Below are 15,519 nucleotides of genomic sequence, written 5' to 3' on the forward strand. Positions count from 1 at the left end.
CAAAACAGGTAGATCTTCAAGAGTGCGTATTTTTAAAGTATATTTATTTTGCAGTCAATGATTTAATATATTACTCATACGCACTTTTAGTCAAGTGTATTTTAAGTATCACAGTACAAAAAGTTGGCATTTAAAATATAAGCTTAACAAGAAGTTCAAGCATTTAAAAACAGCCTTACACATTTACAGTCTTTCCAGGCTAACACATACTTTAACTTTTCAAAAAAGCCCCATTAGCTATAAATTTGGCAAATACTTCATTTTACAATAATTTTAAAATTCTTTGGGAAAAGCATGTAACAATAATGCACAAATGGTACGATAAATAGCAAATTTTAGACAAAAGTATTTACATGCATTTTACCTGAAATCCAAAGACTACTTTGATCTAGTTTTGAGATTAAACTATGTTAGCCAAACCTGATGCAACAGTTTTAAGACTCTGACATTACCAAATATTTTAAGAACAAATATTTAAAGGTTTCCTGATGTGCCAGTGCTGTGTGTTTTTAAAAGATTATTTTGCTAACACAATTTAATCTATTGTGGAAGGTGGATTTCACCATTTCAGGCGCTGAAACAATCCAAGTAAACTTGGAAGAAATGTAGTTGGCTTCCAAAAATATTGCAGATTTCTTCTCAGTTCAGTTTAACCTAGGCAGGACGTGAAACATTTTATCACTGCATCCCTTTAAAAGAAAAGAAAAAAAGATAATTTCACCATGTGTTGTATGCCTATACGGCATGTTAATTTTATCAACCACATTTATGATCATAACACTCACAACAATTGTGATAACAACATCTAGTTACCAAATGAACTCCAGGAAATCAGATACAAATCTGGTTTGTATGACACAATCAAACCTTGACTGCATCTCGTGGTCATTAAAGAAATGCCTTAACCACAAATCTGGTTTTGGACAACATGCTAAGCCAAACTTTAGCTTAGTTCAATGCAAAGCTAAAAAGGACCAGGGAGGAGATAAAACACCTGTGAGCATTTCTCCAGGAGTTCACATGGTCCCAGCAAGTTATAGTTTGACTTACCATGTTGTGTGAACCAGGCTACTGTGTTACTGATGGTTTGAGAAAGGAATCATCTTCCTCAATATGCTTTCAATAAATACATTCTCACATGAAATTGTCCCTGTTTTATTTTGAGCAGTATATCATGATGAGCAATATGCTTTCATAGGAATAAACGCCACTGAATTTAACAGAACTTATTTTCAAGTAAGCATGTATCAAGACACAATTAGCTGTTTTTTGGTGGCAGGTTGTCAACTAGGCATCACAAGAACTAGTGTGTTGCTTTCAAAACAATCCTCTGCCTTTTAAGGAAGGGAATATTAGAAGCTCAACTTCGTAAGAAGATGCACAGTACAAGGTTAAGTTGAGTGTAACAGGAAATTTGCTTTTTGATAGCAATTGTAAAATACTTAGTGATGTAAGATGTGCTAGATACAATTACATAGAAAAAAAATCTGAAGTATAGTTTCTCACAAGAACAGTTTTTAAAAGCTGCAAGATAACTATACAGGCTCTTATTTTTGCAGGGCAAAAGAGCAAGCTGACTCACCGTGCATAAGGGATATACGATAGACTATACCTGAAAGAGAAAGCAGAAAAGTTAACATTAGCTCACTCTTCCTGCTTTACTCCACCTTCTACAATGTCAACCTGTTGCAATAAGTCCTTTAGATTACCTATTCAGATCATACGTAAGTTTAGAATAAGAGGGCTTTTGAAAGAACTAGGTGTACTGCCAAGGCATTCCTGAATCCACTCTCCATTTCAGATTTTGTTGCTAGCAAATTACACAGCCTCCTGCAAGATGGTACACAAGCTGGCCTTATGCAAGTGCCACAGAACCAAAGTAGTCCAAGAGGAAGCAAAAACAGCCTTGAAAATAAGCTTGCTAGGGTCTGACAGAGGTAGGATGGAACACAGTGTCCTCCTTGCTCTAATGCACTCATTCACCTGCATGAAATACCTTGTTGCCCATGGCTACCAGGCTAGTACTAAACAAGGCTGTAATAAAATAGGACACTATCTTTGCCCCTACATGCAGTTTAATAAATTCAAATTTAAAAAACAATTTGGAATCTATTTCCCCCCATCTAGTACTGGATGACCTCCAACGGTATATGCCTACAAAAAAATGGACTTCCCTGCTTTTGCTTTCATTACTCCTCATCTCATTGGGGAGCTTCTGGTAACTTGCACAGAAATCTCAAAGCTCACAAGAGAGAAGGTGCAGGGAAGGAGAGAGAAAAGATAAATCAATTCTCCTTTTTTTATATACCTGCAGTAAGTTCTGAAGCAGAGGAGATACTTTTTTAAAAGGCTACAGATCAAGACAGCAATATCACATTGCACAGCTTGCAAGATAACATACCGTACTTACATGCTGAGTTTTATATGACAGTAGTGTTAAAAATGTTTATGACGACTTACCAGGTCATTGCCAAGAACTGCAGAATGCAGAAGAGCAGAGCTAGCCCTTTCTTGCCCCACTAGAGAGAAAGAGATAAGGAACATATGGTGAGCTTGTTGACACTGTTTTTTAAAATCAATAAATTTAAAACGAGTCTCAAGAAGCTCAATTTGGCAAATTAACCCTGATTAAAACACTTGAGCAAAATGCATTGCTATACACTTCCATTAGAGGGCATAGCCCAAAGTATGCATATTTATTAGGAAGTAACTTTTGCCAAAGCCAATGGGACTCATTCCCAAGCAAGCTTATATAGGAGTGCAGCATTAAATATGCAAATATTTTCACTAGACTGGCTTACCCCATATAAATTTTATGTTAACTAGATGTTTTTACTAAAAAATGAAAGTAAACACTACACAGCCAGGATTACATCAGTAGTAAAAACACTAAGAGCAGGCGTGGGGGACATATGCTTTTCTGGATATTGTTGGACTCCAACTCCCATTATCCCCACCAAGCATGGACAATGGGGTGATGGGAATCATAGTCTGACAATGTCTGGAGAGTCAGAGCAGGCACCCCCAAACTCAGCTCTCCAGCTGTTTTGGGACTATAACTCCCATCATCCGTAGCTAACAGGACCAGTGGTCAGCGATGATGTGAATTGTAGTCTCAAAACAAATGGAGGGCTGAGTTTGCCGATGCCTGATTTAGAGTGTGTTACACAAGCCCTAAACCCAAGGACCTTTCAGACTTCAGTTAGACAGCAAAGCCTACAGACCCAGATTTCAACATTAAACTAATTTATCCTGATGATACATTAAATTTGGTAAGGGGTCACCAGTATGGCACCCCTGGGTGTAATGGTGCTCTTGAGAAATTTCCTTTTTTCCCTCTGTGTCTACAAAAGCTTTATGTGTTTCATTGGTAGTTTTGTTGTCATCCTATTTAAAATTATGAAGTTTTTTCTGCATTGGATCAATGTTTCTGTGGTGCTGGCAAATATCAGATTTGCAGTTTTTATTGTGTAGTCTACCAATATAAGCTTAATTTGATAGGATTTTGGAGAACCCATGCAAATTCAATAGGTTCGTTTTAACTCCACTAGATCAAACTTTTACCCAAACCCCTTGGAAACACAAAGTGTGTGTGTGTGTGTACTGCACTTTTTGTTGGGAGGGGAATAAACCAAGGGAGGGTGAAGAAGTACAAACAGAGGGGGTGGTGCACTTTCAAAATTCCAAATGTGCCAATACACCCAGAAAAGTTGGCATGAAGACAATATTACTTACCCAGAACACAGCACATAGGGTACAGATAAAACACAACTGGAGAAAAGGAGAATCATATCAGTATATACTTAAGCAATTTATGCAATATTCTCCCACTAAAACTCTGGAATGTAGAAAATCTACCCAAGTTAGTGCATTCTTGGCAGTTTCAATGTTTTATTTAGTATCTTTCCAGAAGCACTATGTACCCATTCCCCTCCATTTTCTCATTTCAAAATCAAAAGATACCACCGAAGCATTACGTAAGCTCACTACACAGTCATAACCTAACCTGAATTACCTATTCTGCTGACAAAATTAGTTTGATAAAATTGAACACAATCTTCAATTGTCTGCTTGTATCATACCACTTTCTGATTCCCCCTAAAAACAGATATGTTATACATAACACAATTTTTTGGGAGGGAGGAAACAGCTCAGTGATGTTATGAAGTTCTAATTTAAATACAGACCCTGCCAGGATACCCTCAGGGAAACTTAACATTACGCTTCATTATTTTCAAATACAGAAAAGATGTAGCTTACCAGCATAACAATTGTCACAATTAATCTTGTTGGTTCAAACATCTTTTTCAGTTGTTTCACAGGGCCCATCAAGAAGCAAGTACTGGGTTGTAAGAAATTAAACAATAAGCATGTCTGCCATTAACTGAACCAAAGTAGCACGTGTGTTTGTTGAACGGCACTGTTTATAGTTCAAACCCGATACCCCTCTATTAGTGTTGAAAGCATAATGAGAGGAGAACTGATTTACATTGAGAATATCGGAAGAATATAGGAAGACCTTGCAATCTGGCTAGTTTTGGAATTTCATGAAGCAGCTGCCTCCTTGTGGCACTGGCACTCTCTACTTGTTTCTCTACTTGTTTCTTAGAATCACCACAGATTTAAATTACTCAAGCATTACAGAGTTACAAGTTTTAACCCAGTTCTAAAAAACTGCCAAAAGTTCAGATGCAAGTCATATTAGCAGACCAAAAAAAAAGGGTACAGTGTTACAGATAAAAACATTGCTTTAAAAGCGTAAGGATGTTGTCTATTTTTTAAGAAGTATGTCTGCAATACCAGCAAGTAGCCCAGTGCTTAATTACTCCTAGAATATCCAGATGCAAAAAAATAAAAATAAAAATAAATAGAATATCCAGATGCATTTAATGATATTTCCCAAGGATACTGGAAAGAGACACGCACCCATGTTTTACTGGAACAAAGCAGAGAAAGAACAGTTGACTTTTTGCAGTGCAAAAACTTCAGAATTGAAGTTCTTGACAGAAAAAAATTGGTGGTGGAGCAAACTACTTAATATTGAAGAAGTAAGTACATGGAAAAATGTGTATGTAATCAGTTTTGCATGTAAATGATTGCCTGGTAGCCATACGCAACAAGGAACTGTATGCTGGTGAGTGGGGGGTTGGTGAAGAGGGGATGGAGCCCTTTGTCCCATGGCTCCTATAAGAGGGAAATTTCCTTTGTAAAAGCATAGAAATGGAGCCATCTGCTGGAAGGAGGGCAGAGGTCTAGATCCTTAGGCTACCAATCCCTGCAAACTAGCAACTTATTTGGCAGGCTAGTAATTTTTGTGGGGTTTTTACAAGGGTGGTGTGCATACTAGTAATCTATTCAGACAGGCAGGTGTGTCCCAGTTCCTTTTGTGAAATATCAGTATTTTCTGATATTTTCATTTCACAAAGAGATTCAATTTTTATTATGTCCTTTCTTTTAAAAGTACAATATACAATGTTTTTCTCAGTTTGTAGTTCTCTCCAAATGAATTGTAAAGCTACACATCTCATTAAAACTTTTAAATAAATAAATCTGTCCATACCTGGCTAATGCAGCAATATTTCCTAAGGTATAGAACACTGCAAAGAGTTTTGTGCCAGAGCCTGGGAGCCAAAGCATTGCTGTCCCCTATACAAAATAAGCCCAGTTGCAAACTTTAGAAGCGTGGTGATGTCAGAGTGGTAAGGCATTAAATAATATACTAACGCAAAATCAACACAGCAGCAAACATCTAGCACATTCTAATATTACCCTCTGCTGGCAACTAGATATACTGATGTTAATTAATCTAAGTGTTTAACTGTGACAGACTTAAATATCTGAAATTAATAGAAATGCATGTATGAGTCAATCAGTTTATCTACCAATTTATACAATTACTCTTCTTAGAAAGTACAACTAAAAAGGCAGAAGCCCAAATTTAAGCCAATTCAGTAAATCACATCTTCCTGACTGTAAGAAACGAATTATTTGAAATAATATTTGAAATCAACAATACTTCCCAGTACATGTTTCTGTCTCTCAATATAAGACCACCAAGAAACCTAGATCTTACAAGGGACCTTCCATTCAGAATGGTAAAAATGATGTGGCGAGTCTTGTTTAATCTCAGGCCATGAGATAAATGCCTCCCCATTCTTTATGATCCAAGAATGAAACCTTGTCCTGCATGCCTTCGTTTACAAAATAGAGAACGGCCACAATGTGAAGCAGCCCTTTTTCTGTGTGAACACCCTGATTGTATCTGGGAGATCTCTGACAAGGAACGGCCATCTCCTTCTATAGTTTCCGTTCTATGCTTGATTTAAGTTCTGAAGGCTTTCCCTGACAGCTTATGAAAAATGGTTGAATGTTTTTAAATATTCATGCTGATATTTTTATTAACTGTAAAGACATTGTGGCATATAAGTGGCATATAAATGAATTAAATATAATTTTAATTGTCACCATCACTGCTCAACTGATTTTAAGAGTTAGGTCTGAAATTGGTCTGAGCTCATATTTACAGGTAAATGTGACTGATAAATGCAAGTGAACAGCAGTATATGAACACATACCCTGTCATGCACAACCCTTACAAGGAGCACCATGTCTGAATGGCTTTCTCACATATACTTAATAAAAACCTCCCTGCACGTAGAAATTTCATGTATATGCATTTGAGACTAGGTAGCATATACTGTAGTGCTATAACAGCATTAAAAGGACAAGGGGATTTTGAGATGAAGTGTATTATACAATCTCATTTTAGAATGAAATCAAGACAGTGCCATGAGAGCTATACCACTTTCTGAACATCGAGATTTATTATCGCTTGCCCAAGGAATTTTACATATCTCTAATTTCTTTTTGTTCAAGAACAGAAAGTAAAAAGAAGTACAAGCAGAGATCCAAGAAACCAGGTTGCTTTTCATATGTTCTACAAAGTTTTTACTTACAAGAATGGAACACACAATGCCACTTGCAAAGCAGATAGCAAACCATTTGACTCGAGTACTAAAACTAAGAGTTGAAGAATCAAGCACCTGTGGGTGAAGAAAGAAAGAAATTAGCTTCTAACAGTACTATATCTTAGACCAATTCACATAAACAGGTTTCTCAACTAACGGTTTGCTAGTCACATAATTGCTGAATAACAGAGAGCATGTACAGACTATGTCTTTGAGCCAAAAGCCTTTTCTCCATGGGTAAGGTTCTTTTTTGACCAAGTGGAAGAGCTCTGTGTAAGGTAAGTAATCTCAAAACTTTAACAACCCACCACTAGAGTTTGTGCACTTCAGCCTGGATTGCTCAGTTGGTTAGAGCAGGCATAGGTAAACTTGGCCCTCCAGATGTTTTGGGACTATAACTCTCATCACCCTTGACCACTAGTCCTGTTAGCTAGGGATGATGGGAGTTGTAGCCCCAAAACATCTGGAGGGCCGAGGTTGCCTATGCCTGGGTTAGAGCGTAGTGCTGATAATGCCAAGGTTGCAAGTTCAATCTGCGTATGGGATGGCTGCATAATTCTGCACTGCAGGGGGTTGGACTATATGATCCTCAGGGGCCCTTCCAACTCTACAATTCTATGATTCTGTAAACCTGAAGCTCCAGGGCCAGTATTGTGTTCAAGAGCACCAAGCTACCTTTCGGAGGAGTGCAACCCAGTCCAGAACAGGCAGTCTCTTCACCTCCCCAACTCAAGAACTTTGAACAGAGAACACCACTGTCATTTCAGGATCTGGCTTTTTCTCCAATATGTTTAAGGGCAAAATACATTGTTCTTACTCCTTCCTCAAACCCATTGTAGACAGCATGCAAATTTTGGAGATTCAATACAAAAAGTTGAGGATATCAGCAACTGAACATCTTTCCTAAATGGAGTTTGCTTTGAAATTGGAATGCACAATGGTGAATACTGTGAACCAATCTCCTACACCCACCCAGGCCTACACCTCTGCCTGACCTTTACACATTCATGAAGTATGAAGGGGGGAGCTAGCTACATAGGCTTATCCATGCAACTGGGATCCCCAACAAGGGGCACAATATTGAGGGCATGGCCAGGTGAGGTGGCCCTCTTCACAACAAGGTCTAGCACATGAACAGTCTTTATTTTCAAACACTTCTGCACAGCATTCCCTTCAAAGGTTGAAAGACCTGAAAACTCCAGCACCCTCTTAAGAGTACTCATTGTCCACCAAAGCATGTTAATTTACAGCTATGTAGGAGATATCACCTAGGAAGGACATTTCCCCTATTGCTGCTTACTCCTTCCCTACCTTTTTATTGTAAGACTCTCCTGTCTTGCTCCCATGCCCCCACCCTAAAAAAGGAAACTCAAAACTTTTGCTCATTGCAGAGCATGTACTTTACACAGGTGTTCTGCCAGTGTAGAGCCAATTAAGGGCTCAAAACCTGCCAAAAACAAGGGCAGGAACTGAACTGGGCAAAGCAGTTTATGTTCATGTGAAATGAAAATGTTCTTGTTTGCTTTGAGAGCAAGTAGCACAGCATAAGCAGTTAGAAGTCATAAAAGTATGAGTAAACAAGATTAATCTGATGGACATATTGTATGATCCTCCAAGTGATATAAGGTGGCATCTCCTGGAGCCAAGGAGTCCAAGCCAACTTCCAGTTCCTGCTCCCATCCCATCTCGCATCAAACCCTTATCACCACTATACAGGACTTGGCATGCCATACTTATTTTTGATCTAAAAATAAATTCTCCCATACTTCATCTACTATATATTTTGGAAAGGGGTTTGTCCATTTGTTCTCTATAAGTTCGGATGCATCTCAAGATATCATCTCCAAACTTGGCACAGGGGTCGCCGAGGTGTGGGTGGCACTCTTCATTGACGTTTGGATACTGGCTGCCATCTTGAATCAAGATGGAGGACCGAAACATGACTTTGGTGTGACCTAACCCATTTTTTAGCATAGGTATTGTTGCCAAACTTGGCAAGAGGGCAGCTCTGAGCACTCCCTGCTAATTCATTATATTGAGATGCAACTTTTAACATTATGATCTGTTAAATTTTGTAGATTTAACACGATTATATTCTGGTTTAATTTTGGCCAAGGTGTTTATAATTAATTTTTTTAAATAAAAAGCCTTGTTATTTTTTAATCCACCTAAAAGAATCAAGGCCACAGATAATTACCAAGATAAGCCTGCAGAGGGAAAATGGAAGACGTCCTGAATGTCTCTCTTCCACCTCCCTCCCTCCCTGCCCTTGCCTTGCCTCATGCTTAAGGAGGTAGTCGTATCTGCAGCTGTTCTTGTCAGTCCCCACCTTTAATTCATACAGCTATTATCATGGACCATATATTACTTTCTTAGGCCATTGTGCTGACTTCCTACTCTGTTGAAATGTGTTTTCCCATGACCAAAACAAATTTAAGCTTTCAAAATGTAACAATGTATAACTTACCTTTTCCTATCGAAATCTTTATCCATATATAGGCAGCAAGGAAAAGAAATACAAACATTCAACAGCAGCACCCAAAAGTGAGATAGCAAACAACTCTGACATTCCTGATCAGAGATTAGGGTTTCCTCATTTTGAGAGAAACTTTGAATATCCCAGGAACACGTGTGATCCATATTTATGGTGTTTAGCCTTGACACAACTATGTATGGCTTACTCACCGCTTTATTCAGTATAATTACCCTGTCCCAGTAGTGTGTCCATGTATGTTACATACGTTTCTGAAGCTAATTAAATCTACATTAGGGAAATTTATTCAAAACTGAAAGGCCTCATGAGTAGCTAAATGTGTAGCATTTTCAGAATATCATATACATTTTTACTTTTAAGTAAGATGTTATGAAGCTGGTGAATTCTCAAAATAACCCATCATGCAGTGTTGCAGCTGCCCACATGTAGAAGTGAACAAAACCACTTTTGGAGAAAAGTCTTTCTACTGAGCTTTAAAGCCAGACCAGATTAACTTGAAAGCAGATAGGAAATATAATCTATATTTGCAGTTAGTAGATAGATAGTTAACTTTGAGGGGGCCAATATGTTTCATTTTCCAAGGCCTCTGTTAAACAGATGCGATCATTTGTTTTGTGGTTGCTCATAGGTGAAGCTGAGTGAACTATTTACTAAACACACTCCACAATTAGCAAACCACCACTCCATTTCACAACTGCTCAATCTCAGCTAAGGGGTCAGACCAAACTATTATTTAGTAAGTAAAAGTGCAAGAGATGACAGATGTATCTGTGCCCATTAGCATTTGCAGCAGATACTCATATTCATTAGGCACCACCGCAAAATAGAGAAGCAGTGACAAATTATCGCCTTTCATGCTCACATTCCAACTTCACTTCTTCCTCTCCTAACAACGCCATCAGAATCTAACCAGTTAGGCGTTTCAGATATAAATATTTCCATGTCCTTCCCGAGGAAGCCAGAGTGGGAACTTAAATCCTTCTGTATACAATACAAATGCTCTTGCCTCTAATCTGAATGACCCACCTTCCTCAATGCAAGAAGGGCAAAAGCCTCTTCCCTAAGATCAACACGGATTGCAAAAACTCCCCTTAGTCCTCTGGCTCCTGCAGAAGATTTGGGGGGAGACACCAGAGGAGGAGATGCTGTCAAATCCAGAGCCTGGTCCCTTCCTCAAATCATCTGCAGATCCCAGAGGGAAGAAGGAGCTGAGGGCACCCACAAATAACCAGTCTATGGAGGCCCGCTAGTGATGTATGGAAGTGAGAGCTGACCATAAAGAAAGCTGATCGCCGAAGAATTGATGCTTTTGAATTATGGTGCTGGAGGAGACTCTTGAGAGTCCCATGGACTGCAAGAAGTTCAAACCTATCCATTCTGAAGGAAATCAGCCCTGAGTGCTCACTGGAAGGACAGATCCTGAAGCTGAGGCTCCAATACTTTGGCCACCTCATGAGAAGAGAAGACTCCCTAGAAAAGACTCCCTGGAAAAGCCCCTGATGTTGGGAAAGATGGAGGGCACAAGGAGAAGGGGACGACAGAGGACGAGATGGTTGGAAGGTGTTCTCGAAGCTACCAGCATGAGTTTGACCAAACTGCGGGAGGCAGTGGAAGACAGGAGGGCCTGGAGTGCTGTGGTCCCGAAGAGTCGGATACGACTAAACAACAACAACAACAACAACAAAGGAGGCCCGCCAGAGGTTTCACTAATCCCCTCTTCTTTGCGCCTTTTATAGATGCTCTCAGGATTCCCCCCACCCCCCCCCCAGCCGTCCTCCGATAATAAACAACTTCTCGCCACTAGTTTCCGTTCCCTTAATAAGGCCAAAGGAAAGCGAAAGATGTCGCCTTCCTTGGCTGGGGGACAGAAGGAAGAGCGAGTGGCCGCGAGGGCACCGGGGGGAGGCGTGACCCGCCTTCCCTCCAGTGCCAGCGCCTGCTCCCGAGTAAATGGGCGCAGACCCGGCGCATCACGAGTCTTGGCGCTCGTCCCCAGGAAACGGCGCCGGAGCCCGGCCAGAAGGGAGGCGAAGCCCTTCCCCGTACCTGCGACGTCAGCCCCTGCTCCTCGTCGTCCTGGCCGCTCAACACCCGCCGGAGTTTCTCCATTGCCGCGGCAGCCGCCCCTCAGCGCCGCCAAGCCCCGTCGCCGAGAAGCGCCCACACTGCTCTTCCTCGCGGGGCTCTCGCCTTGTCAGCTCCTCTGCCGCAACCGCCTCCTGAGGGAAAGCTAAACCGGAAGCTGACCGTCGAGGAAAACCCGGAAATACCTTTGAGTTGGGTTCAGCCAACCGTCCTGGCTCCAAATCCACCCCCACCCCGCCAATATCAGTAGGCCCGCCCTCTTCTTCTCCTCGCCGAATAGCGATCAAAATACCCGTTGGCCACGCCCCTTCTCGTTTTGCTTGTCACACGCAGCAGGGCTTGTTTCCGGTTTCTCTTCGAAGGCCGCCATGTGCGGAGCATTGTTTCCCCCCACTTACATTCAATGGAGAACCCGAAGTCAGCTTGGTTTTTGTTTGGTTGGGTTTTTTTTTGCATTGTCTCTTACCCGTTTTGTTCCCGTCCTCGTATCCACGTGACTTTTCTTCCAGCGATCTTCAGATTTCGCCCCCCAATTCTTCTCTAATCGAACCATCCATCACTTTCAGTTACAGGCGTGTCGTTCGCTGAATGTTCCTTCTGTTATCAATGAGCTGCATTTATTTTTAGTGTTAGGAGCGCTGGCACAAGTAAACAAAATTCCACAAAATAGAACGTAAAACCGCCAGTGACAAATGGCAGAGATAAAACAAATTGCGATATATATATGTAAACCAATGGCTAAATCAGAAGCCGCCTAGGTTTGTGTGTTCTAAAAACGTAAAAATTGTGCAACGTCTCACAACCCATGTATTGCTCTATGACCGTATTAAGGCTATTTTTACCTTCTATTTTCAATTTTTACCTTTTAAACTGAAGAACTGCCTTGAGTGTATTGGGAAAGGGTACAATATGAATGATAAAACATTAGTTTCATGGGATGCAGTCATTCTTAGTAAGAATAAGTGCGGCAAATGGGCATTACAAAAACCGCCATCATTAATAAACATTCCTCCCACAAATTTCAGTTGCACTTTTTCTTGTTCACCCTCTTCTGACATCATCCTGCTATTTGAATCATTGCAAAAAAAATAGTTGGATTTTCTGCTGTCTCAAAATAATAACAGTAATAATTTTAAATCCAATAATTGGGTCAGCTGGTCAGCACCCACATTTCAGTAGTCTCATATATATACTGGAAATAATGCAGCTAAAAGGGGCAGTCTAGGATAAGCAGAGCTAATTCAGAGGATAAAGGATTGATGAGATCTGCCTAGGCAGAGGTAGACACAGCCTATGTGTAATCTTAAGGATGACTGGTCTATACATATAAAGGGAGCTCAACTAGGGGAAGTAAAACTTGCAGGACATCTTTGGGAGAAGAATGAGCTAAGGAGTAGACTGTACACAAATCTGGAATGCAGCCCTAAGACGGCTGGATGATGCCATATACATCTTCTGACAACTCTTGCAGCCAAGCTGGTGCCAAACGTATCACTCTCCTTTCCTTTGGGCCACGTGAGTGAGGCAGAGGGGAGTCTTGTAGTCTGGGCAGCCCAAGCTCACCATACATGCAGTACATTCCCGTTTCGCCACATCGCTACCCCTGAAGATGCAATTAGTTGGGATGAAACAGAGGGGTGGGTCTATGCATAAGTCATGGAGCTCCCTGCCCACCCAACCTTCCCTCATTCCTTGATAATCTTTGGCTTCCTTGCAGGTTCAACAGGTACCACCAACAAATGCTATTATCCCACATAATTCTTTTCAGTGCATTGACTCCTCTATAGTTGTAGAAAGTGCAAGTATTATTTCATAGAACTAGCACGATGTCTGCATGGTTAGACCCAATTCAATGGCAACACAATTCTCCCTAGCCAAGGTAGAGCAGAAGCTCTAATTCCTTGGAAAACAGGCAACCAGAGGTTTACATTGGTGGAACCAGTGGCAGATAGTTCCGAAGGTGGAACTGAAACAACAGGAGATTGTTATGTGTATAACAACTGTTTGTTTTCTTCTCTAGATGCTGCTTTTGTTTTCACAGCTCACTTCGACTCATATGGGGGAGGATGTTGTAATATGAGTGCTCAGCAGCTGCAAACTCATAGCTCATTGTTTACATCACATGATGTGTCTGATGGGTCTGAGCGTGAGACCGGATGTTCAAAGCTCTTCTCAGAGTTGTGTTCTCAGTGTAACTTGAGACCTTCCTGTTGTTCCTGCAAAGGGGGAGTCAGTCAGTTGTATGGAGACTTCTGAGAGAGAAGTTATGTCTTTGTACAGTGTACAGTCTGTGAAATAAAGTAGAATGGAATAGACTACTTTTCAGACTGTTTTCTTTCTCCTGCTGTCATGCAAGGGGGAAGGGAGTGTGCATCTTTCAAGAGGGAGGTGTCGCTTATTGAAGACCTCCCTGGTCTGGCCGAAAACCAGCCAGGATAGATCACCGGCAACAGGCCCCAGAGCCTGGGAAGAGGAGTCAGCCTTTCCCAAGGGGGCCAGTTTCCAACATTCCAGAGTCTATAATTTTGTGAGATAAGGTCTAAATTTACATAGCCAAGTGCTGAGCATCAGTTGATAATGCTGCATTGGCATTTATTTTGCTTTTTTAAAAAAAGGAAAATATGGAAGTAGCAACAATGTAAGGTTTTCGGGAGCTATATCACTTAAGGAATCTGAAGTCCAAATCATGAAAATAATTTGAATAATCTGCTATTCATTTATATTTAGGGATCTGTTCTTCCCAGTTACAAAAGAAGTAGCTACTAAAATGTAGAAAACCACATCTTTAGCAGTATCAGTGGTCAAAGGACTGTTTTTGCACCTTCTTCTCATGGATTCCATATATCCTTACACCAATCTATAGATCAATACAGCCCACTTCCATATTAACAAGTCAGTAGAAAAGAAGAGAAACTACCTGTATGCTTTTACCAACGTATGTATTAATATTAGCTTGGAAGTCTTTACAACAGAAATGGACCTCACAGACAAGAAGTTCCACCCTTCATAGATTTTTCATAAATGGTAGCTTGTTTTGTTCAATCCAATAATGCAAGTACAGTACCATTTTTATTAACATAGCTGAAAAACCGTTAGTACAAAATTTTCTCAAAACAGTTTATTGCCATTAGTTTAATTAATTTAATATTGTAACTCCTTCGCCTGCTGAGAAAGTTTACTGCCCCCAAAGTTGTTGAACTAAAAAAACTATTCAATGTCCTCAGTACATGGTACTTTACAATTGTTGATAAAAGTCATAAGTGCTATAGGAGGAAGTAACTAGAACATTGTGCTGAAATTTATAATTCTGGTAGACTGGAGTATCCTTCAACACTCTAAAAACCTTCATTTAAGTCTGCAGTTAAGTTTTGTATTAAATAACATTTAAAAGTTTCTAGTAATAGCTTCATGGGACAATTAAAATGGAATTAGGACACAGACACAACTTGACTATCCACAATATTCAGCATACTTGCAACAAGTGGGACACTTCAGCTCTTAGGGGTGCAGTCTACATACAATAGAGATGTAGAAGTACACAAATTTTGTTCACTAGGCAAACATGACCACAGACAACAGGATATCCAAGCACTGGATGTAACATTTACAAACAATCCACATGTGAAACTCCTCTGGTACATAGGTCCAAACAATATGGTTGTCAACCTACATAAGACCCACAAAATTATCCCACGTTTCAGACCTAATGCTGGAATTTGCAATTCAGGCTCCATGCAAACATTACTTCTGCAGTGTGGATGTCTAGCAGGTCTGAGGCAGGACAGATAATCCTATAAAAATTCTACTTTCCACCTACATGTAGCCTGTGCCACTCTCAGATTTTGTCTGAATCAGCCCATAAACTGTAATGAACTTCTGTTTCCCCCCTTCAGTTTATTTATTGGGGGTGGGGGTGGAGTTAAGATCCGAATATATGGAAGAGCACAGATACAACATTCAAATCAGTCAGCA

General features: G+C 40.4%; 1 protein-coding gene across 1 annotated transcript; it reads right to left on the minus strand.

Annotated features, from left to right (window-relative positions):
- Nucleotides 1-27: 27 nt before the first annotated feature.
- On the minus strand, nt 28-11,750 carry SFT2D1 (SFT2 domain containing 1). The gene is made up of 8 exons (XM_083732854.1): nt 11,509-11,750; nt 6,957-7,043; nt 5,561-5,646; nt 4,261-4,342; nt 3,736-3,771; nt 2,461-2,519; nt 1,583-1,612; nt 28-689 (listed from the first exon to the last, which is right to left on the minus strand). Exons 1-8 carry the CDS (start codon nt 11,569-11,571, stop codon nt 650-652), a joined length of 483 nt encoding a protein of 160 aa, XP_083588980.1. The 5' UTR covers nt 11,572-11,750; the 3' UTR covers nt 28-649.
- Between the last annotated feature and the right edge of the window lie 3,769 nt (nt 11,751-15,519).

The sequence above is a fragment of the Podarcis gaigeae genome, assembly GCF_964106915.1.
Source record: "Podarcis gaigeae genome assembly, chromosome: 3".
Classification (NCBI taxonomy): domain Eukaryota; kingdom Metazoa; phylum Chordata; class Lepidosauria; order Squamata; family Lacertidae; genus Podarcis; species Podarcis gaigeae.

Coding starts and splice junctions, on each gene's coding strand:
- SFT2D1 (XM_083732854.1), bottom strand. CDS start 11,571: ATGGAGAAACTCCGGCGGGTGTTGAGCGGCCAGGACGACGAGGAGCAG. Junction 7,044..11,508: donor AGCAGGGGCTGACGTCGCAG/GTACGGGGAAGG, acceptor CTTCACCCACAG/GTGCTTGATTCTTCAACTCT. Junction 1,613..2,460: donor CAGTTCTTGGCAATGACCTG/GTAAGTCGTCAT, acceptor TTTCTCTTTCAG/GTATAGTCTATCGTATATCC.